The sequence below is a fragment of the Anopheles funestus genome, chromosome 2RL (assembly GCF_943734845.2).
Source record: "Anopheles funestus chromosome 2RL, idAnoFuneDA-416_04, whole genome shotgun sequence".
Lineage (NCBI taxonomy): Eukaryota > Metazoa > Arthropoda > Insecta > Diptera > Culicidae > Anopheles > Anopheles funestus.
The window spans coordinates 93,178,583-93,202,575 of NC_064598.1; the positions used below are offsets into that span (position 1 = coordinate 93,178,583).

The following is a 23,993-nucleotide window of genomic DNA, read 5'->3' on the forward strand; positions in this document are numbered from 1 at the left end:
CTTCATAAGGAGAAGCGCTTTATTCGATTCACCACTTAGTATATCGTTCCTTTTTACAAATTACATACAGTAATTCGTGATTTTAAAAGGATCTTTTTTATTTCTTCACTCTATTTTTTACACTGCGTAGAGCACTAAACATTTCTTTATTAGAGCACAAAAAATCACCAACAAAATAATTCAACAAACACTTGGTTTTGATCTACATTCGGTTAAGAATTCGCTTCACGCAACCCAGAAACAATCGCGCCGTCGTTCTGTCTGCTGGTACACGTTACGGCGTTGGTGTTATATCGGCCACATTCATCGCTAAAAACAGTGACGCGAGCTCAGACGTTCTGACGACAACGACCCGGGACGCAATGTGCTTGGTACGTCCGTACCGTGAAGCTAGTGATGAATGGCCGGTAACGATACTTCCACCACACGGCACACGGGAGACATTTCTAAAATAGTTCATGTGGGTGATGTGCTCTATTGATGCGGCTACTTTTGCACCGAATTATTCATTTATTTTTCTTTTACATAATGATTATATGAGCGTTTAGTTGTTATCCTTGTATAAAGATTACGCGATGATCATGTGACTTGTGTTTGTTATTCGCATTTATACTTATTATTAATTTTCACCTGTTATAGCCATACGTAAAAAATATAAATTTTCATTCAGAAAGCAATTTTTTAAAACAAATTCATAAATTAATTTTATATTTTTAATATAAATCAAAACATTGCCAAGCTATCAACATAAAAATATTTTGGTCTCACCTACTATTATGACACATATCGCCCTCTCCATCCCAATATTAATGTTTCACTATCACTACATCCCAGTACTTCCTCTCGTATCACCCAACCTTACCACTAGCGGACTGATGATAAATGATTCGCCGTTGACAGGAGCCTTTAAGCGGTGGATTTTAAATTTAGATTTATTGACCATAAAGCATACTGGTATGTACCAGAGACCCATAGAGCAGATGGGTGTGTCCGGTGTGTAGAAAAAAAAATACTCACGCAAGGTGAATTATGTTGGCCAAGGTAATTTTTTATTCGTGATTCGTTGTCGGAACTAAGTAAAGGGAATTTTATTTTCTTTCAAACACGTCCACAAGATCAATTAAAACAAACTCTCCTCATCGGTAGTTTCAATATTCAGTTTTCTTTTTTATCAGTTTATACTGTTTTGCTGCTGTTACAATGTCTCCGTTTTGTTTTCGTGATATATATATATATATATATGTATACGTATAATAGCTTTTTCTGCTTGTTCTCATCTTGAAAATACACACACACATACATGTTTTTATATATAAATCAAAAGTAACAAATATAATATTACTTAAAAGATTTTACATAAAAATTGATAGTACTTCATCGCATATATGTTGTGTTTGTGTTGCTTTTATATTATATCTTCATCCACATTCATCCATTCCTTCCGTTCCGCTTGTGTTAATGTGTTTACTTGATGTACTTGTGCGTTTTACTCATATATGTATGAATCTTTTCCTATTTATTTGTTTGCGCGTCTTTTCGGAGCATTTGTTTTCCAACCAAAAACAAAAAAACATGGTTTTGTTTTGATTTATCTTTTTTCTTGTTGCGTTCTCGATTAATTGTTTCCGGAAAGGAGTTGCGTACTATTTATGTGCGATCATTGTTTTCGCCGATTTCATTTCACACTTTTCGCCATTTTGCATTTGCATACACGCATACGTTTGCATTCATAACTGTCTGGGGAAGGGTTCGACCTTTCCTCTACACTATTCCGCACACTGCTTGCTGGCTACGGTTACGGTAACTAAAACCCTGGAACTATCACACCCACTTATGTAAATACCGTGTCTCCAAACCACCGCTTTGTTGACCTATGGTTACCGGGAAAGCAGCGCTATACACTACACATACATCTAGTATCTGGTTTATGTTTCACAGCTGTTAAAAGAGAGGGTGGTTTCAAGCGTGAATATTGAACTTGTTTCAGAAGCATCGTGTTCAGACCGTGGTTTGGTATTCAGTGCAAGATTTCATTATCAAGGACCAGCCTTAATATCTCATTCCAGATGAGATGTTTTTTTTCTAGATTTATATACTCTTGCTGTTTCAGGTGGCGATCTTTGGAGCATGTGGGTGGGTTTTAGGACTCCGCTTACATCTTTCCTTCGCTTGCGTATGGTTCTATGCTATGGTTTGAATAATTTTTGTATGTTGCACACTCTGTGTGATTGCTAAATTGTATCCAGTTGGCTCTCTCGTTCTCTCGCTAGTGACTATTCGCTTTGTGATGACATCAAACGATTGAATGATATTATTTAAATGGTTTCTTTTGTGTTTTCTTTCTTATGTTTGCATGGTTTGCACGGTACTGCTATAATAGCTACTATTTGTTTCTTCTATTGATATCTTAACTGTTTACAGTTTTACAACTATTGCTCTATGTAGGACTAGCTAGAGGGTGGTGCGTATATGTTGGATATTCTATTAGTCTCCTGTTTTGCTAGACATAACTAAGCACAAAAGGAAGTAAACCATTACAAAATCGGGGTACAAAGCCTTTTGATTTAAAAACGAACTTCTTCGAAACATTCCCTGTATTTGGGTAAAGTGATCTCACGAATTGAAAAGGTTTTGGTTTCTCATTTAATGTCATGTAATGAATAAAACAGCCAAACGAACTCATTAACAGTGCCTCAATTTGCAATACCAATAGGTGCGAATAAATAAAACTTTAAACAACATAATGTACAAAACTAGTTTGCAAACCAGATCCAATTCTTTGTCCATTGTAAGCCAATGGGGGATGTGTGTCTACTGTTAGTATGGCCACAAACATACTTAACCTAACTAAATAATAATTAACGATATTCGATCACAATCAAATAACAGAATAGTGCAAACCTGTTCATCGGCGTTTTGAGTTTAGTAATTTAAAATAAACGGAAAGCGATTCTTTTCAAACTTTTTAAATAATGCTTACAGACTTTAGCAGACTTTTTGAGCGATGACTGTGTGATCTCTGTTGAATGCCGCGAGTTACATTCGCGATCGAGTCAACCGCGGACCAGCGGCTCAAGACAGTTCAGTACCGAACCGCAAAAAAGAACTAATTCACCAAAGAAAATATAGTCACTTTAAGTAGTTATCTGAGCAGTAACCAGTGAGCTAACACTATTTGCTAACAGCTGCACAATCCATCCTACTGTTCGTTCATACCTAGTGTGTCCACATTTACTCTATGAAGGAAGATAATCGAACGAAGGTTGAGTTGTCCTTCACTACACATTGTTTCGCTTCGTGTAACGTTACTGCGCCTGGCAAGGATTGCTAAAAGTGCGTTTTATTTTTAATGCTGTGTTTTTCTTGGTTTATCGAAGCTATTTTACATGCTGCATGCATTCTGCTGTTCTGTGTGAAAGTCTTACACCTATTCATGTATGCTTGTGAGGAAACTTTTGCTTCACGTTACAATGACTCTGTTAACCTTTAGAAGAGATGTGGATGTGCAATGGATGCATTTAATTTGCTTTTGCTGAACGAGAGTGGATTTTTTTTAAATCTTTTATCTATCTGTTACCGAGTTCATTCGAACACTTGACATAAGTGGTGCAGTAGAGAGAATATGCACCCCAGTTGGTGATATTCGTATGCAATTATGAACACAATTCGTTAGCTAACGTTCGCTTGTGTTGGGAGATTCATTCATCTAGTGAAGGAAGCGACTTATCTTACATTCCGCTTAACTGCTTCTACTGCTTCAAATCGAATTGCTTACCATCGTGTTCGGAATTACCGTATACTACCAACGAACGATCCTCCTCGGACCCATCGCTACCAGACCGAAGCTTTAGTGTGATCAGATTGTGACGATTCTCTAGCGCCAGTGCCAGGTACGAGCCACCGCTGAGAATTTCGCACGTCGTGATACGTTCCTCCGGTGTGTACACGGCCAGCAAATTGCCATTATCGAGCTGCCAGAGTCGTATAGACAGGTCGCGCCCTTCCTTATCGCTGGAGAGTAAAATTTTGCCTGTTGGATCTATCTTCAACAAAGTCACCGGAGCGCTGTGTCCGACCAGCGTACTTCGGCAGTTACCTAAAATTATACAACCAAGCAAATTGAACACATTCGATGTATCTTCGAAAGGCAGCTTCATCAAACTTACCAGTCACCAAGTCCCAGATTAAAATTCGCGCATCTTCCAGCCCAGCAATGACGCAGGTGTTGGTCTGCGAGATCGCTAGCGAAACCGTATTGCAGGACGGTTTCCACTTCTTGAACAGTGTGCCACTCTGCAGATCGTACACCACGATGAAGTTGGGACTCGGTTCCGCTAGCTCCTTTGCTACCACGCACACGTACGAACCTTCGTGCGTAATTGCGGACAGCGAGGTGATAAAATCATGGTGAGGTATGCGCAGATCGTACAGTAGCTTCTTCTGCGACAGATGCCACACCAGCAATGGGAAAGGTTTTTGCGTTTCATCACCACATACGAGAATTCTGCCAAAAAAAAAGATGAGTTTAATATCCATCTCTCAACAAAAATAGAAAAAAAAACAGATTAACTTACCTGCCATCACCAGATACGAGGAGTGAGTTCAGGAACCGATCTTCACCCGCCTTGAACGTGGTCACACAATCACCCGATTCGATGTTCATCAGGTTCACATACATACGGTTGCGCGATAGACACACAAGGTGTGACGGATCGTGCAGTCCAAAGTATGGCATCTTCTGGTTCATCACGCCCTTTAGCGTCACCTTAAACTTGCCCTCGTTCAGATCGATAATACGAATCTCTCTGCGACATAGTACCGCTACGCCATAATCACCGACCGGACAGATTTCTGACGGTTGAGGAACTCCCGTGAGTGTACGCACCTTACGACACCTAGCGTTGTTAGAAGATATAAGCTGGATTAATCAAAAGTCTCACAACCATCAGCAACCGTTACTTACTTTGCAACATCCCACACACAGATTTCTTCCCGTTCTGTACTGAGCGATATGACAAAGTATCCCTCAATGCTTAAGTTCATCATCAGATCGAACCCAACATTCGGCTGCTTGTCACCTGTTTGCTTCTCTTTATCATCTGCATCCTCTGCTAGCATCAACCTCTCCAGGAACGGAACGGTACTGTTATCGATCGTCTCTAACCATTGCTGTACGATCGCACTGTTCGCGTACGGTGAACCGGCACGCTGCCGCTCCGCAACCAGAACCGGACGTAGTAACGAGTACAGCTGATGTCCGTCGTAGTTGAGCGCCTTAAAGTGCATCTCGATGAATGACTTGAGCAGCGCCACATGAGTACCAGCACTAGCGGTACCATCCACTAGCCAAATATCGTTTAAAATATGAACACATCCGGTAGCGATCAGTTTGTCTTGCAACCAGGCTAGATCGGTCAGGTACGGAGAGTTGGTAAAAGCGCTCTCGGTCGCTACCGCATCGAGCTTGTACTTGTGATAGGGTAGTTCGACAATCTTCCTATAGTTAAAACTGTAAAAAAGAACCAAAGTATTTAAAAATGATTTTAACAACTCCCAATTTCCAGCAACTAACCATTTCTCTTTGCCCTTCTTGTCGACAAACACGTTCGGCTGCAGCTCGTAGTAATCGTACAGAATTCGATGCGCCTGCTTAATGTCGGCTTCGTACCGCTTTTCCGCCACCTGCCGTAGTGTCCTATCGACGACGATAATGTTTTTATTGTGCAGAAAAAGTGGTCCCATCTTCCAGCAAAAGTGTGTCCACAGTTTTGTTGTTGATCCTGGAACGAAATGCCGTAACAGTGTTGAAGGATGTTTTGCTTCCTGACCACCATTAATAGTACGTACCGGTAACTAAGTTAGAGTTCCTTATAAGTGTAATGATTTCCGTCTCCAGCAGACCCTCCCGGGAGGCCAGCAGCAGTGAAACGATCAACCTAACGATGGCAGCAGTAAACTTCTCCTCCAGTATCTCAAACACCCGTTCGCTGATGTGTGATACGGATGTGTCGGAAAGATTGGTGATGCCAAGCCATCCGAGCCACCAGAGAATCTAAAAGAAGGTGTAAAAAATCCCATTTGCACACTGTCATTACCTTGGGGAAATTGGAAACGTTTGCGAACAACGATCACTACCTTCGCTTGAATTGAAATTTTCTCGCCCGACTTTTTCCAACATTCTGGCAGCTGCAATGCACCGTTAGCAGCGTAAATATCGCCTCCACCGAAGCATAGCACATCTTCCCACTGTTCCTGGGTGAATGGTGTAAGATACAGGAAGCAACTATCGTCACCAATCCGTTCACGCAAGCGCTGGAGTACAACACTTTCCGCATTCGCTAGATCCTGTCCAGTGCCAGCGGAGCTAACCGTCAGTACAAGCTTCACGTTGTCTAGCAGCGTCACAGGTAACCAATCGAGCTCCTCCACATCACGCAACGCATCGATTGAATCGATCAGGATGGTGATCTGTTGCTTCGAGCTTTCCAACAATGACTTCAGCACACCAGCATATGATGGAATGGTCTGTTGAGAGAACATTGGAAAAGAAAAGTCTTAATAGCCTATTCCACTTTATCTACTCTCCTTCCTTTACTCACATGCTGGCAGCGGGTCGGTACTCCTTTAATTAATACTGATATCTGCTCCGTGATCGACCCCAACAGTCCAGTAACGTCAGAACTTTGAATAGTAAGGTTTGCATATCTGTAAAAACCAATAAAATAAGGCATCAAGTACAAGTTCCAATGTTGAACTGCTGCCCGACAACATTACCTCATCACGAGATGAGACTCCGGCAGCCAGGTGTGCAGATTTTGTGACAATTTTGCCATAAAGACACTCTTGCCTGCACCCATCGACCCGTACACAACAAGCGGTTTGCCCCGTGCCGATGTAAGATATTCGCGGACACGTTCGGTCGTACTGAAGTTGGCGCAATTTTCGTTCAACACGCGCGAATGTCGGTTCACCTCTTCGAGCTCACTCAACAGACGTCGATCGACACCGTACGTGCAGTGCGGTATGGAGTACTTGCTCACGTGTTCATCGATGATGGAATCGATCTCATGCGACAAACAGCTGTCCAACATCGTACCAAACTGTTCCTGCTGCTGCTGGGCAATGTTAGCCGGAATCCGAATGATGTGCTTCTCGGAAAGTTGATTCTAAGGTAGGAAATAGGTAGGGAATTCAGTAAGAAATTCGAAGAACTCGTTATGAAGTCACAACACTTGTTTACCTTCAGATCGTTCTGTATGTTGGACAACCTTCGCACCATTTCCGCCTCGACAGAGGATAATCCCTCCGATTTTGGTGCCGCTACTGCACTCTGGACCCAGATGCAACGCTTCGAAAGCTCTTGGCTAATCAGAACGGTATTGTTGATTTCCTGTAAGAATAACATATTAAGTTGTATCAAAACGAACTTCATTCTCGACTAAATGAACTTCAATCTAACTAATGTACACACCTGTTCAACAACGGTGGTTAAGTAAGAGTCACGCAGCTCCTTTGAGAATATATCAATCAACGTCTGCAGCAGTAACGCGAGTTCCTTCTGCGATTCCTCCGTCGCCATTGGCTACAATTAAAGTTCCAAGGTAATATGTAACCCTTTCCATGTTGGCTCATCGACGCTTCTACATACCGGTGTGGCGGTAGCATTCAACCGATAGCACGCAGGTTGCGATTTGTCGTCCAGCACGTACCACTTCTCGAGAATCGCTCGTTCCGATGGATTCCGTTCGGCTATCTGTAGCGCGGCGACAAAGTCCTGGCTTTCGATCGTCAGTGGTAGCAGCGGATCACCCAACGTACCGCCAAGGAACAGCACCGGTATAAGGTACGAGTCACAGGATTGGCGTGCAATCTCCGCCAAACAGTTAGCGGCCAGCTCATGGCCACCCTGTGCCTCGAGCGGTCCACTAAACCATTTGTTTACGTCGAAACTGTTACCTTTCGGCTGCAGCACATGCAGATCGGCCACATGCAGTTCGAACCCGCGGCTTTGACATTTCTGGTTCAATGTCTTAAACACCTCCCGCAGCATTGCCTTCTCCGTTTGGAATCCTGCATTGTGGAAAGTGGGCATACATGTGTACAGATCAGTTGCTTGTAATCGGTCGCGTTCCACGAATCAATTGCCAGCCACTGTAATCCTTATTGCAACACTTTTCCTAACTCGTTTCTGCTTTTAGTTTGTTTTATCATCATGTCGTATCCCTTCCCAACACACACTCACGGAACCGGAAAGGGTCAATTCGATCACCGGAGGATATTACGTCGATTTCACCCGGCCAGGTCACAGAAACGCACCGAACCGTGGCATAAGACGGGGGGTTGGTTTTGCACTAGTGACGACAGACGCTATAGGATGAAAGTAAAAATAAACTAACCAGCGCAAATCGGAACCATAATTGACATAAGGGAATCAAATCCAGTAGGTGAACGAATCGACATCACCGCAAACCGAAGAGTTCATGGAGGGTAGTTGGCTGTAGTGGAAGCAAAACGTGTACCAATTGGGTACGAAAATAGGTCAGACCAGGACATGGTGTTGCAAGCCACATCGAGCACATATTCAATCATTGGTTTACTTTTTTTTAGAGTGTCCTCTTCTAGTCCTAACCGGAGCTGTTTCCCAATTCACAGGGGGAGGATTATATTAATTGAAAAACATATTTAATTACTCGACAAACTCTAGTTAAAAGTACGCGAAGTAGAACATTCTTTTAAAGAAAAATTTATCTCAAAGAATAAACAAAATTTAATAACAATTATAAAATTTATAGACAACGCTTGCATTCATAAACATATACACCACACTGTATCGTACGCTACCCTTGTGTGAAAGGCTTACCATCGTCCGCGGCCAGTATGTAAAGGACGATCTTTTTGTACTTATCCGTTCGCCTATTGGTTGTCGGTTTGCCGTACAGTGGTGTTAGGTTTTGCGGTAAGTTCTGATGCACTAGCGGTATATCACATGGTGGCGACACGGTCATCGGGCTGTTCGTGGTGGAATCTGGCAAAAGCGGGACAACAAATTGTGATTAATAGGTTAGTTGATTGGCGATTGAAAAATTACTATCTTCGACACTAGTTGTCGTGTGTGTTCATTGCAGCAAGTGGCACGTGCTGGGAGCTCTATTTAAACGGTGAGTTTAATTTACAACTTTTCCTTTAATTATTCACTGAAGTCGGTTTTGTATGAAGTTGTGGAGAACGAAATTCATTTACTTATTTTGATCAAAAATATGAATCAAATCACCAAGAGGTGGTACAAATAAAAGATTTCTTTTTACCCAATCTAATAATATCTAATAATAAAGTAGTTATATTAAAACCGTTTGATACAACACACACTTAAGTATTACCATAATTAAAGACCCTTGGCTATTAAATTCCACCCCCAAGCGTACCAGCAACCATTCATTATTCATCTTACCCGACAGCGTCATCGATTGCACGTTCTGGAGTGCTTTTGGTTGTACTCTGGCCCCATCAGCTCCACCAGCGCCCGCCACATTGGACGAGTTGCACCCATTAGTAGCGTTGGAGCTGTTTGAAATTTGGCCCGTACCGGATGCATCCGATGTGACTTCCGGTGCCGCTAACGGTGCCTCCTTTACATCGTTTGCCTTACTCTTTCCCTTATCCGCCAGCTGATAAGAGGGCGATCTGAAATTATACCAACAAAAGAAAAATGGAAAGCAAAGCCACTCATTACAAACTGCGCATAAAAAAATATATTTATATGAAATACTTTCCCCTTCATTGAAAGTTTATTTCTGTTTTGAAAACAAAAAAAAATACATTTCAACTGTCAAATAAACATCAAACCCGTGATTGATGATATGCGTTTAAGCCACGGTTCTGCGAATACTGATCATCCGATACGTGGCCACGCAGATTTAATATTATGTGTTTAGTGAGGGCTGACGTCAAAATTAGCGCACACTCGACGACACCCTTTGCCAAGATAAATAACGCGCAGTTAATGCCAAGTGCCAACGTGTTCGTGCATCAATAATAAATCTACGGCGCACTCAACCATCAATCAGCACCATGCGTCTCCATTAATGGGTAGGAAGGTAAATGAGCCAAAGCAGAGAACTTTGCTTAAGTGTTACGGTATGTTTAACATTTTGCTTTAAATTTTTGAGGGAAGATTTTTATATCAAACGAATGTTTCATTTAAACGGTTTTGTTCAATTTAATAAATATTTTCACCATTTTTTATAAAACACCATGCGCCTCCATTAGGAACGGTCACGTACCGTAATATTTAATTACAAATAAAAAAATGTTAAATCGAATTATTGTTTAATAAAATCTTTTTCTTTTTGTATATAACTTTGTTTGAGCTTAGCTATCTCGCTGTATCAAATAAATTATAAGGTAGCTTTCAGGTAGCTGGGACAGGATTGCCGTGCCCCAGGCATACAACCACATGTTGCAACAGACTGCTTATCGCAAAGCGCTATACCTCAACTTCCGTATCGTCACGTAAATCATCACCCTGCATCAGCAAATATGGTTATTATGAGGCATAAAATTTAATTTTCCCGATAGTGTGTCTCACATCATCAGGGGAACTGGTTTGCCACCGCGGAAAATGGATCGATACTCGATGGGACCGGTCGACGGCCCATATGCACCATGTCAGCACCGATGTGTGAATAATGTTTGCCAACAAAGGCTTCGCTTGCCACTGGGAAAAAGGCACGGTAGGCATACAAAATTAATGTATTCACAACTTACGCTTTTGCTCGGCGGTCTTTTTTCCGAATGCTTCAAACAATGAGTTGGAATTAAATTTCTAGATGCTATAAATTTTGCCAATTGGAAATCTCATTCAAACATTCAATAGTTCGAGGACATTATGAATTGGTCAGTTAAAAATAATTCAAATTATTATTCCCGTTTTTCCCGGTACTTACTCTTCGGATTTTTCCGAAACATTATCCTTATCCTTTTTCGTCTGTCCGGAACTACAGTAGTTGCCCATTTTACACAATGAACCTCACTTTTCACATACACTCACACACACACACGCAGACACCCTCAAAAAGACTTTGCTAAACGGCAACGTCTCTATTGCAGAACACTTTTCACTTTTTGCAATTACTTTTCCTTTCGTGCCGTTGCGACACAACCTTCTTCCGGTTTGGTTTTGTCAGATCATTCGAGCTCTGCTATAAAGGGGATTTTCTTCTCTCTTTGCTACGGTGTGTACCTTTATCGGTAGCATCGCCCCGTTAACAATGCTTTCACCGTCTGCATCGAATGCTTCGGTAGCTTTGCCCTGGTAGACGAGCCCTTAACTGTACCGTTGTTCCACACCGGATGCATTATGTACACAACCAACTCCCCACACACACACACACAAACGAGCAGGATGTTCACTTTAAACTTTTATTTTTATTTAATCACACGGATCACACACATTCATCCAAAAATCATTACGGTACACACGTTGGCGTTCCTGTACAGCTTCCGGTAGGATAGGTTCTATACAACGATGGTTCTTAGACACATGGACGTTGTGATTTTCCTTCCACAGACACACACACACACATGTACACCGCACTTTAACAGCACTTCATCATCAGAGAGACGATCGATTTCGATGACACTCGTCATCGGTTCCCTCACACTACGGTTGCCACTCTGGAGCGAATCCAAACCTTGAACGTGATACCAAGCATTCTGCTAATGCGTTCAACACTTTAACGTCATTTTTCACTTTTTTAATTAACACTCTTTGGCCAGGATCAAACGTGTTTCAATTTGTGTGCCGCTTTTTATTATGTATTTATGTTTCTTTTTTCCCCTCACTGGTGCACACATTCATTAGAAGGAAGGGCCTGTAGAATAAATATGAAAGTGTAGAACATGGGAGGGTTACAATAATTTTTTTTCTATTAATTTAATTAATTTAACATTTGTATGTTAAACCATTTAGATTAATGTTAATAAATTTATTTGAGTTTGTCTTAATCGTATATTTATTCACACTGATTAAACGCAATAAAATGAAGCTTGAAAGAAGCAGTCTTATCGATGCGTTCGCATGCAAGTTTTTGCTTACTAACTTACAACGAACTACCATCAGGCTTATGGTGATTATCACACTCACGAACGAGTCGCGTTCTTTTTACGAGATGGTCGTCGAAATAGAAGGCTTAACTTTTTGCTTACTAAGCAACAGAAAGCAACAATGTACCAATTTCTAACAATTCACTCAATACAAACTAGTGTGCTGCGCGCACCAAACCCCAAGCATCGTGACGCGAGTTGCGGCACAGCAGATCTCAACAGAACGAACACATCCATGCGCTAGCTTTAGGTCATATCTAGCCGCGTCAACAGCGCGTCAGACCATATGGCAGACCGATAACCGTACGGTAGATAAACTTATCCGCAAGTTCTCCACCGCCACCAGGCCACAGAACACTTGCCGAGCGAATGCGAAACTAATCAAATACGAAAAGGCTACGCTAGTGAGTAAGTTTAGCTTCAAAGTGAAGTTGAATCGCCGGATTCAATTATAGCACAACCGTACAACAACAACCGTACAACGCGCCAACCTAACTGACACTTGCCAATGTTCGCGACCCGCTAGGTTGGCTTTACTTTACCGTCGCGATAAGGATGACAACGACAACGGCAAGGGTGAATGGATAAGCAACTGTTTACTTTTCGAAAGCCACTACACACACACACACTCTCGTGGAGAGATATTAGCCAACACAGCTGTTCACGGCGTGTCACTAGCGAGGGGGTTTAAAGAAAAAACCACCCCTTCCCGTGCGCAACTCGTTCGATGCTCGAGATGGATTTGACTATGCGACTCTGCGCGGCGACAAAATGCAACGTACGAACGACGATCGCTTGACGGTGTGTGGCGCGCGCGCGAACCGAACCTGCTCGTGCGGTGAATACTAAATAATTACGGCCCATCCATCCTCAACCGTCGCTCAACCGTGGACTGGAGTGCGCAAGGAAAAGGGCCACACAACTTACTCGACAGCTGCTTTGTCACCAAAAAAAAGGATAAAATAAAGTAGCGTGATAAATACCCACGGCACCACGTTAGGCACGTTAACTTTCGCTCACTGGAAACCGCGTGCAATCCGACTTTTCTTTTTGGACGGAACACACCCGAACAACACGCAAACTACGCGTAACGTTGCGTGTGTATGCAACACGTCGCCAAGAGCGTACGCCGATCGAAGATACGTTCGGACGGGCGCGGGCGCACATATATGCAAGCGTGTGCACCAGCGAACAAGCAAACACACAGTTCGGACACCACAGTCGGGTACGGCACTATCGGGTCAACTAAAACACTGACCTACCGATATCCGCCGGTTCCCGTTCCTCGTCTGGACTGGTTGTCGTTTTGTTGTTGCGCCTCCATCGAACAAACCCGCTCACGAACAAACCCTTGTTTCGTTTTGCACCCCTATTAACGTGAGCGAAAGAGAAAGAGAGAGAGAGAGCATGAAAAAAACCCTACACAAACACACCCGTAAACAGTATCCAAAAATATAAACGTTCCTCTGCACGAAACGGGGCGATTAATCTCTTTGAAGGTATCGTTGTGAACGTGTACTTATGCTGAGCGTGATTCCGTTGTGGTGCCGAGGTTAGAACTCACTATCTAAACCAATTTTGCCATTTGACGACATCTCTATCGCTTCCCTGTACACAGCACAAGGCACTGTGCTCGGCAAATCATAAGCACTTTGCGGTGCAAAGCTGTTGCTCCGGGCAGTGTGCGTCACAAAGTGAGCAAATAACGCGGCGCGATACACGACATCGATGACGACAGGAACGGTTGACGATAATTACTATATCGGCCTGTACACCGATTAGTTCGCGCAGCTGTTTGACGATCGGAGTTGGAAATGGCAAAGTGTGACGTTTTCGGGTTTGTTTTTTTTCTTTCGTTGGTCGCAAGCAAACAAACCATAAATGATCGAATTACAATTGATCACTAATCGACGCCATTGATGGTGACGGCTGTGCTGCAACGTCATACCGTTCACCGTCATATTGTGGTGGAGATGCCACAGCCTCCCGGGAATTTGTTGCTTCTTCTCAAACTACGAAAAGAGACAATTAAACGAAAGTGATATCGATTTTTAGAGGTTGTAGATTTGGATGTGATAAATAATTTAGGACAAACTGGCCTAACTTGACGATCCTCTACTATTTTACAGATCAAGACTCGATCGTTCGCTTGATGTTGATTTTTTTAAATAGAAAATAAAATAACTTTCTGCAATATGTTAAATTCTTCCCTCGATACTAATCAACAGTGTCGAACAATTCGAATGCATTGATCGATAAGCACTGATTTTTTTTACGAAAAACTCACAAATTTCTTCGTCTTGGTTGCTTTTTCCACATCCAAAATAAAACGCTCCATCGAATCTGTGGATGGCCCACCAGAGACAGGTTTGCTTCCTTTCCACCATTCACATCTTTCCATCACCCGGTCAATCGGATTTTCTATCCCTGGATCCTATTCTTACACATGCCGTGCACGACACTTTTCCCGGCTAATAATAGCACCAAAGATAGTTGTTTTGGATTACTTTTTTTTTGCTACTTTTCCTCGAACCGAAACTGGAACTTGGTTTGTATCGTTTTCCTTAGCTCTTTTCTCCCTCTTCCCATTTTCGTTGCATCGAAGCTGGGACATGTTTATGCTCTCTCGTCTCCGTTTGGTCAATGTTATATTCTGACGATAAATGCTCTCATGTTGATTTTTTGTTATTAATTTTGTTGGTCGTATATCATCACGAAAATGTTTTTTTTTTTAACAATTAACTTAATTGAATCTTTATAGATCATGCCGTCATGAGACAGTTCGATTCGACTAATTGAGGATGAGGCCGAATTTCCCATCCAATATCTTTCAAATAAAGTTCTAACCCAAGCTCCAACATGCGGCCAAGAATTGTCGAGATGTGAAATTACTGACTATTTACTGTGATTCAGGCCCATCTTATGACCGTTTTCTATATGTTGCTTGCTTTTATTGCATTTATTGGTGGTTTTATCATCAATCATTCTGTTAAATTCCACACGCGGTTTGAACTTGAAATATACTCTTCAACTCTAGCTCAGTGCACATGTAAATATGTATATTAGCAATGACTCTGAATTTTGGTACCGCGCCAGGTCAGTTATTAAAAATATGTCTTCGACCGAAAAAGGAAAAAATAATACAAACCAACGTATTCACACCCAAGCCATTCCTTTGGCTGGTGTGTAAATTAGTACATCAATTTTCGGAAAAATTAGATTATGCTTAAGGAAGCGTCAGATTTCACCCCCAACTGTCGTGTCTGTAATCTGTACCAACACAACACAACGGAACAGGTTTGGACAAGTACTCACGATCACGATTCCTTAAATATCTTTTTACGTACAATTTTTTAGCTTCGTTTATCACTGCAATGCATTTTTATCAACTTCTCAGCATCATGTTTTTGGGGGGATAATCTAGCAAAAATAAAAAGATCTCTACAGTGTAAACACACGCATACACGGTGGAAGCATCTGGGAATCCACGCACAAACGCACGCACACACACACGTAGACACTGCATTCTAACACTCTCGCATCGGCACCATGCGGGAGCTCGCAGTGAGCGGGAGTGTGAAGCGATAAAGAATGTTGAGAGATTCTGGGTGATAATATGGTGGCCCGGTTCAACATTCTTCCATTTCCATTCCCATGCACCCATCCGGATACCCATAAGGTGGCCGGTCGAGGTCAGAGCAAGATCACGCACGGCGACCTCGGACACGACAGATTGGGAAAGATGCTGTACGGACAAAGGAAGGAATCCCACCAGAAGGGACTATCTACTAACAAGACAATATTGCTAAACTTCACGTAATTCTGATGTTTTATTGTAGTTTTGAAAATGTAACTAACATCGGTGAAAGCAAGCACCAAACAATTCTATTTCCCGCAACTGGAACTGGAACTTAAAACCAGCAGCCAGTTTTCCAGTTCTCGCTTTTTTTTGTGTCTTTACAAATATTTCACCCACGAGCTGCTGTTTTCCACCTGAACAAACAACCGAGTATTATCGAGAAAGTATGGTACCGAACTGAACGCACTTACGGGCCCACGGGATACCGACGTTGAGGATCCGCGCGATAACTAGAAAATGTTGACTACTGGTGAGCTCAGCTCTAGCTGCCCCCGATTCATTCTCTGCGACGGAAAACCATTCCGCATGGGGCTTTTCGCTTAACGTGAGCACCAGAGCTGGACGGGTGAGCGAGCAAACGTGAAAATGTGAGAAAATGTGCACACGTTTCGATGCATACCACGCACACACGCACACTCACACGCCTCTGTTAAAAACCGTTCGAATTTTCCGCACCAACACATTCAAACGTCTTGCGTTCACTTTCTGCTCACTACATCTCATTCATCTCATTCTCATCGAGTTTTCGATCTGCTCACAGCTCATCTCGCACGGATTGGGGAGACTCAAACCGCAATAAGGAACTGACACACACACACACAGAAGGATCCTGCCAATTTTTTTCCTTATATTTTATATCAGCACACATACACACACACATACACAACCCATCCTCACTGTCATGAGGGGGATGGAATGGAATGGATTTGTATTTTCATTTGCTTGTGCAAAAACCCCTCTAGACAAGCCCTCTCACTAGGGAAAACTCTAAATGTGTCCGCTTTTTCGCTTATCACACAAGGTTTTTTTTTCTATTGTCTACACCACAAACAATCTAGATGACAGGCTGTCCACACGGGACACCAAGATTGACTCACTTCACCATTGATGGAGGGGGAGTGGATGGAGACACCAACTATTTCAGCAGGATTTGTATAACGATTTGTGTGAATTTGCCCTCTGAAGGTGCTTTTCCACCCGACAGGACGAAACACATTAATTCTTACTGCACGAATTGCTGGTGCTGCCGATACCGTCTGTGTGCGGAGCAGATTGACCTTCCCGAGATGTGGTAGGTTCGGATATATTACTACTGTGTTTCCTAGCGCTTTTCCTACTGGTGAGGACGCACATCTGTCCCTGTCACTGGTACAACTGCACGCACACATAGCTTGGTGCGAAAGGCAAGTAGAAATTTTCCAGGTTATCACTACGGTTGGACATGCGCAGTGCAGGGATACGCACAGTACACTCTACAGTTGTTGGTGTGGAAAATGTGAGCGGTACGTGTAAAATCGTAACGATACGCCGATATCCACAGCGAAGCTGCTCCCATTAGCGCTCATGGTGAGCGCCCTCTGTCGGAGAATAGCAGAACTAATATAAATCATACATGCAAAAATAGAAACAAATTCCGTTCAAAATAAATTTATTCAAAAGAGGCAAATGAATTTCTCAACTAGTGGAAACGATTTCCAAGAATCTCAGGTCGAATCTTCAAGTAAAAAATTTCAGTTCCCCATTTACTTTTTCGCCTCAAAGTAGCCTATGCTACTTCTATTCAAGTATGCTGTCACACGCATATCATCATGCCTCGGAGTCTGCTGTCTCAACGTTACAACGCTGATTTGTTGGTAGAAAATAAAAAATTTGATGGTGAGTCTTATTCACTTAAAAAAAAAGAAAAACATTTATAATTTGCTCCACAACCGTTCTTCAACAGGCCAATTTTGTCGTTTGTTTTGGAACCCGTTCGCCACCAGCGAACACCAGCCAGCAAAGCCATCGTTCAAACGTAAGCGTACACGGAATAAATTCCAAACTGCAGTAGGCGGCAGACATCGTTGTTCCCTTTGCCCAGATATATTCCGGTGGCCTGCTGAGCTGAAATATCACCTTGCGTACATGCATCGGGGCGAACAGCTAAACGTGTGTCCCGTACCGTCCTGTGGCCTTAACTTCCAGTTCCCGTATCAGTTAACCAACCATCAGCGCGACGCCAGTCACCACAACTGGCACGTGGTTTGCAAGGAGTGTAGCAAACGGTTCGGACAACGGCGGTTTTTAGCGCGCCATACGGTTGCATCGTGCAATCGCTACAAGCTGGAACACGCGAAAGCGAACGAACACAGCGGGTAAGTAAATACGCACACTTTAGTTAGAATTTAATCCACATGCTTTTGTATTTCCCGTATTTCATTCAAATCCGTGCATCATCTAACCAGCTACGAAGACAATGTGGCTACATAAAACACACATACATACATACATACACACACACTAAGAGACTGACAACAATGGTAGCGAGCGCACAGCATACATAAAAACCGGATTTTCCCACTATGGGATACTTTGTTGGGGTTTTGGTGTTTTTTTTTGTATGCACACAGGAAATGGAAACGGAAGTTAATTTAGATACCTCCAGCGCATTGAATTTTTGCTCCATCATACTGCATTGCTTCGAAAACTGATGACCCTAATTCGATACCGCATCGCCTATATGGCACAAATTTCAAACATAACTGCTCCACATGATAATTCCACATTGTTTAACAATAGCGAGGAAAAAAATACATAAATAAATATCATCGACACTACACTACATACAACGGTTTCCCACAACGCATACAAACATTTTGCACTATTAATGAATACCTTTTCGTGTTGCTCTGTTTGGCTCTACAACTCTGTACAACTCTGCACTCTCGGTTACTGTACTGTTGCTAAAGTAGAGGGTGTGATTACAATCAATTTTCACTGTTCTATGCTTCTTGCATTATGTTAAGTAGAAAGTGTATGTGTGAGAGAGATAGCAACATAAATCATGTTGCAAACGTACTAAGCGGTTTCCGCTTACCAATTCGTTTCGTACAGCTACCAGTCCACTAGTGTAACTGTCTGCGAATATACATATGCCTGCCGATCGGTTCTATCGACCTATTCCTTTAGAGCTAATGCGTATCTTTGATACTGCTACATGATATCAGCGCTTAATTTGCTGTGCAAACAGTTTCTTCATTTCTGTGCATTGTTTTGTTTTGTTTTTCTGTTTTTTGGTTTACTTTTTATCAAACGCAGCATTGTCGCTGATGGATACAGCGAATGGAGACGTAAAACGAAAAACCAGTAAAGATTATCTTTATATCTCCTTCACGCCAGATGAAGAGTCTCGTGATTGTAGTGCGGCTGGTGTACGGATGGTTTCTTGGTGCAAATTGGTGTTTTTTTTTTGTTTTGTTCTTCTGCTCTGTTATACTGATGCAATAATAGTAATAACACTTCTCGCAAATGAAGAAGTTTATCGTAAAATTGGAGAACAAAAATTACAATGATAAAAACCCGTTTGAGGAAACTATTCAGACTTTGATTCTTAAAAAACTGCTACATTATGTTTCACATCTGTTCTACCAGGGTTGCATTAGCCAGAGCTGGTGACCGTTGTATGCGATCCCATATATGATTGTTTCTTGTCGCCCACCGTAAAACCTAACCAGTACATTGATCGTAGCGCGACGATCGAACACACGTTTACAGAAAGTTGAAATTGAATGTATCCGTTACATCCACCAAGTTGATCTCCATCGATCGGCCCAGCACGAAACACTTCTGCTTTCTGGCGTGCTTTCGCAAACCTTAATCCTTTGGCTCCTCCCGGTAACCGTCCGAGTACTGCTCCCGTCCGCTCATCTTCAGGATCGCCTTGCTGTCCGCATTACCATCCAGCACCGAACGTGCGCCCGACTTTTCATCCTCCTGCAGAGCGCATACATAACAACAAGAAAAAAAAAATAAAAGAAACATTAGCAAGCAATTAAACGTGTTTCACCATCATTACGCACCGCTTCATCTTCCTTCACCGGTTTATCACCGACGCCCCAAACTTCGACATTTCGGATGTTAAATTTCTTGGTAGCGCTCAGCTGAAAATAGCCTTTGTACGTTGTGCAGGACTCGGAACATTCGCCTAGCCCGTACTCACTGTCCAGCCAGATTCCCCAATAGCTGTGCTGTCCTCCCATACCCTGGATCCCGGAGATGGAAACATAAAAAGTGAAGAAACATACGATAAAAACAGTTTAGAAGTGTTGTCACCCCCACAAAAACCACTTACCATCCCATTTGGCATCGTTTGCTGATGAAGATTCAGATACTGATAGTGGTCGTTATAGCCGGTACTCGGAAAGCATCGCATCTTTGGCCGAAGCGTAAAGAGAAACGAGTTTTCGTTGCCAACGTAGTTGGGACTGAGTGCCCACGAGTCCGTTGCGTACCCACCGAAGATGTAACCATTCGCATCCTCCACAATCACTACCGTCGATCCTTGATCCATAATGCGACCTTTGCAAATGAGACAATTACATGTACCGATCAGTTCAACGAAAGGTCGCACACAGACCTATCGACCAATATCTACCTAGCAGTGTGGAAAAACTTTCCCCATGTATTTGCGACGAAAACAGAAAGCGCCATTTGTTCTGTTGGGTTCCGGGTAGGTTGGAATTGATAAACAGCATCTGCGACAGATCGGTAAAGGCCGGATAGTCCGGTACGTACTGGAGTCCCTCGCAGTATGGCAGCATCGATTGGAGCGCCTCCTGCGGGATGATACTTTTGCGCGCATTGCCATCCGTCTCCGACGTGTTCTTCACGTTGCGATAATGGTACAGGTGGGAAAACACGTGTTCCAGCATCTTCAGGAAGGTTGGGTTTTTATGTAACCTGCCAATTGATAATACATGTTCGTTTCGGTTTCAACTAACGGCCAAGGTTTGCGGGGGTTTTCTTTTCCTGCTATCGCTAGAGCATTTTGGTCTCCTGGGAGCTACGAAGGGACTAACAGGTACGAATACGCAAACAAGCATACCGTGTATTGATTTGCTAATGTGTGTCCCTACCGAAAAAAAACACTGCTTGTTGAGAGATCAAAGCAAAATATCACACACACTAAATATGCAAAATCATTTCCTTTTTATAATTCTTCCCATGATTTTTTTTATTTTACAAAATCTAATAAATTGATAAGCGTATGTTCAAACATAAAAATTAATTCGAATTTCATTTCCAACCACCAAAGAAATCTTTAGTCTACTTAAAAATGCATCACATCTTTCTATCTTTTCCTTCCTTGGCTTCGACAAAAAAAAACATGTCCCAATGCGCAACACGTCCACTGCAACCAATCATATTCCACTTACCATCGTTCCGCATCGGCCCGGGTAACCTTCTGTGTGCCCTGCTGCACCACATCGTACGCTAAGCTTTCGGCCAGCTTCTGTATGCAGTCCTTAACGATGCGGAAACCTCGCGACTCCCACGATTTGTACTGTGGCCCACCTTCGAGGCGAATCGCTCTCATATAGCTGCTGACGACCGCCTCCACGTACTACTCCACGGTACACGTGCATGAAATCATAAAACCACCAATGAATTGAAAGGTTCATTTCCATACACCATGCTGATAGTTGATAACAAAATCGATTCAATTCACCACCAACGGTGCTCGGGCGCTGCTTACCTCTTTGATAAGCGGATAAGCAATTTCGGTCGATTCCGATTCGGGTTGCTGTCCGAGACTGCACAGCAGCACATTGATGCGTTCGTCGATGGTGCCACGAACGCAGTAGACGTACAGTTCCGCAAACCGCTGGAATTCAACCACCGGTGAACGGGCACCGAGCGGACCGAACAGGAAGTTGGTAATATATTGTGCCAACCGCGGATCCATCTGTGAGCCCCAGAATTTCTGCCAAAGGAAACACACAAATAAAAACAAAAAACAGGGTCAGCAAAATGGAACGAAGCCAGTTAATTTAGTAACGCAACGATGACCGGGACAGCGTAAAGGGGGGGTAAAAAGCAAAGCAAAAGCGTACGGAAATATAAAATAAATAAAAGTGCAGCACACTAGAATACGAACCATGAGATCATCTTCCTTGATGCGTTCCGAGTTTTTGCTGACTAGCTTAAAGGAGCTTGCCACCACCGGTACTTCACTCTTGGCCAGCAGGGAACATTTTTCTGCCAGCTTTGTACTTGAGTTGCCCATCTTTCGCTTGTCGCTTTTCCACGGGGTGTGTAATTAAAAAGCGTCACCAGGACGCATTAACGTCGTTGCGGTTGCGGAGTGAACGCGGTTGGAAATGCTGCAGAGCAGAGGGGTTTGGGGTGGGAAATGAGAAAAAAAGATATTAGAAATCTGTACTGCTGGCAAACGATGTGGTACCCTCTTCTCGACCCTCTTTTTCCGGTCAGTTCTTTTTTGCACAAATATTCCATCAAGTATTTCATCTAAGAGCGATAGCTTCCAAACGAACTTCATCATCGAGCAGTTATCTTCCAAAATCAGCACCGTACGACTTCATTCATCGATCAACCGGGCCAAAGGCGGGCCATGAATCAGCTCGCGTTTCATATCAACCATCGGGAAACTCTCTAGACAAGGGTGGTGATACGAGGGTGTTTTTTTTTATCTTTTCCACCCATTGTCACACTCGAAGCGTTTTGCGGACTCTATATCTACCCAGCCCGGCTGAAGTTGGGGTGTCATAAATTGTTTATTGTACGGTACGATCGAGTACCACCATCTCACGCACCGTTTGTTCGTTCGTTATCTGCTTATTTGGGCACAAAAATAAAAAGAGAGCAAAAAAAACCAGCGGGCACATGATGAACAGCACACGCAAGTACACGGTCATGATCCCTTATCAAGTGCTTTTCGGGGTGTTCGTAGATCGTAGGAGGCGAGAGATCGATACGATACTCAGCGAATCAAATCAATTTTGGAACAATAAAACTAGCTTTATTATCGGTGAGATTAAATTGATGGACCAGCTGTATTAAAGTGTGCTGTATTTGATGTCCATGTCCACTTTCCATGCTTTAAATTGTCCTCTATCTAAAGAGGATAAATCACTTTTATTTTCCTACCTTTGAAAAACTTTGGAAGAGTGGTTTTCAGTAAAACAATCTTCTCTCACACTTATATGCAATAGACACACAATTGAATTGCAATAAAATAACCAAATGTGGACCGGAAAACTTATTAAATTTATTAAAAACTCCAGTGAAACTGCACTCGATGTCGATGCTGTCGCACTATTCGCTTCAAGATGTGATCACATGAGCATGCCCCGGCAACATTTTTAAACCACACTCCACGTTCTGGCCCGAACCTCTAGCTAGGACAGAAGGCTATTTGTTTACACAATGCACGTGGAGGGGGATGTGGGATTGCAAATAGTGGACCTTCTTCTCACCCCTTTAACCAGGTGTCACATTCACAGGGCAAGTAAATGTACTATGTTTTCTACTTTCACACATACAGTCATACGTGCTTTAAAACGCCCGATATAGATTATGATCGTTTGCACTGCTACTGCATTTGCTTGCATCCTTGCATGCGTTCTCCTGCATCAACTTCGTTATCGGGCACAATATTTACTTTCCCACTTGCGTATTAATTAGTATCGTCGACGGTAGCCGTACCCGTTTTACACTACTATTGTAAACAAACGAACATTCCCTGACATCACAGATCACTAATTATTGCTGGTTTCGTGAAAAACTCTTGTGTTCTTGTGTGTTTCGCGTACACTTTTTTATTGGTACATTTATTTACTATTCACTTTTGACTAGAGATAAGGTTCTTTTCGTTTTGCGAAAGAGAGCAAAGTGAGCGAATAGAAAGTGTGCCCTAGTGCAGGACGACCAATCGCAGTGGAAGTGTAGTTTCTTTTTAAGACCAACTCCACCAGGACACAAGCACGTATGGGGCACTATCGCGTACCGGGATGAAATAAATGTACGGTGACCATTCGAGCCATCCGTGGAGCAAAGATTTTTTCCACCCCTTTGCGGTCCGAAGAATGAAAACAGTGCAAAATCCAACTGGCTGCAAGGCTACCACATCACGAACAGCATGACAGAGGGTTGGCGTTAACCATTTTGACAGATGAGATTGAAGTCTTTTGTATTTGGTTGCAGGAGAGCAGGTTTTCCTCTAGAAAGACGACTCATTATCATCGATTAAAAT

The 23,993-nt window shown here is 42.7% G+C and overlaps 3 protein-coding genes across 20 annotated transcripts; 1 reads left to right on the plus strand and 2 right to left on the minus strand.

Annotated features, from left to right (window-relative positions):
• Positions 1-1,139: 1,139 nt before the first annotated feature.
• LOC125761788 (uncharacterized) lies at positions 1,140-17,121 on the minus strand. Of its 15 annotated transcripts, none has more exons than XM_049423271.1 (16): positions 17,053-17,121; positions 10,944-11,870; positions 9,449-9,681; positions 8,861-9,025; positions 7,649-8,070; positions 7,472-7,582; positions 7,241-7,390; positions 6,775-7,166; positions 6,600-6,705; positions 6,136-6,525; positions 5,848-6,052; positions 5,573-5,780; positions 4,964-5,509; positions 4,575-4,895; positions 4,167-4,504; positions 1,140-4,096 (listed from the first exon to the last, which is right to left on the minus strand). In XM_049423271.1, the coding sequence occupies exons 2-16, from the start codon at positions 11,009-11,011 to the stop codon at positions 3,750-3,752; spliced, it is 4,002 nt and encodes a 1,333-aa protein (XP_049279228.1). In that variant the 5' UTR covers positions 11,012-11,870; positions 17,053-17,121; the 3' UTR covers positions 1,140-3,749. The 15 variants fall into 15 exon arrangements, with proteins under 15 accessions (XP_049279228.1, XP_049279219.1, XP_049279221.1 ...); XM_049423262.1 differs by having other exon boundaries at positions 16,969-17,096; XM_049423264.1 differs by having other exon boundaries at positions 16,996-17,089.
• A 166-nt stretch (positions 17,122-17,287) lies between these two features.
• Positions 17,288-18,557, plus strand: LOC125761823 (zinc finger protein 689-like). Its single transcript, XM_049423340.1, has 3 exons — positions 17,288-17,617; positions 17,685-18,096; positions 18,187-18,557. Exons 1-3 carry the CDS (start codon positions 17,551-17,553, stop codon positions 18,209-18,211), a joined length of 504 nt encoding a protein of 167 aa, XP_049279297.1. The 5' UTR covers positions 17,288-17,550; the 3' UTR covers positions 18,212-18,557.
• Positions 18,115-23,945, minus strand: LOC125761809 (MTOR-associated protein MEAK7). 4 transcript variants are annotated; one of them, XM_049423317.1, is made up of 8 exons: positions 23,748-23,945; positions 21,879-22,104; positions 21,477-21,704; positions 21,157-21,344; positions 20,376-20,680; positions 20,073-20,299; positions 19,801-19,983; positions 18,115-19,714 (listed from the first exon to the last, which is right to left on the minus strand). In XM_049423317.1, exons 2-8 carry the CDS (start codon positions 22,005-22,007, stop codon positions 19,595-19,597), a joined length of 1,380 nt encoding a protein of 459 aa, XP_049279274.1. In that variant the 5' UTR covers positions 22,008-22,104; positions 23,748-23,945; the 3' UTR covers positions 18,115-19,594. The 4 variants fall into 4 exon arrangements, with proteins under 4 accessions (XP_049279274.1, XP_049279271.1, XP_049279275.1 ...); XM_049423314.1 differs by having other exon boundaries at positions 23,403-23,945; XM_049423318.1 differs by lacking the exon at positions 23,748-23,945 and adding an exon at positions 22,960-23,385.
• Positions 23,946-23,993: the final 48 nt, after the last annotated feature.

Excerpts from the sequence above, each read along its gene's own strand:
- LOC125761788 (XM_049423271.1), bottom strand. The coding sequence starts at position 11,011 with ATGGGCAACTACTGTAGTTCCGGACAGACGAAAAAGGATAAGGATAAT. Across the intron at positions 9,682-10,943 it reads GTTTCGGAAAAATCCGAAGA|ATCGCCCTCTTATCAGCTGG; the intron begins GTAAGTACCGGG and ends GTATAATTTCAG. Across the intron at positions 4,097-4,166 it reads AATCTGGGACTTGGTGACTG|GTAACTGCCGAAGTACGCTG; the intron begins GTAAGTTTGATG and ends GTATAATTTTAG.
- LOC125761823 (XM_049423340.1), top strand. The coding sequence starts at position 17,551 with ATGCCTCGGAGTCTGCTGTCTCAACGTTACAACGCTGATTTGTTGGTA. Across the intron at positions 17,618-17,684 it reads AGAAAATAAAAAATTTGATG|GCCAATTTTGTCGTTTGTTT; the intron begins GTGAGTCTTATT and ends GTTCTTCAACAG. Across the intron at positions 18,097-18,186 it reads AAAGCGAACGAACACAGCGG|CTACGAAGACAATGTGGCTA; the intron begins GTAAGTAAATAC and ends TCATCTAACCAG.
- LOC125761809 (XM_049423317.1), bottom strand. The coding sequence starts at position 22,007 with ATGGGCAACTCAAGTACAAAGCTGGCAGAAAAATGTTCCCTGCTGGCC. Across the intron at positions 20,681-21,156 it reads CGGGCCGATGCGGAACGATG|GTTACATAAAAACCCAACCT; the intron begins GTAAGTGGAATA and ends ATCAATTGGCAG. Across the intron at positions 19,984-20,072 it reads AAACGATGCCAAATGGGATG|GGTATGGGAGGACAGCACAG; the intron begins GTAAGTGGTTTT and ends TCCGGGATCCAG.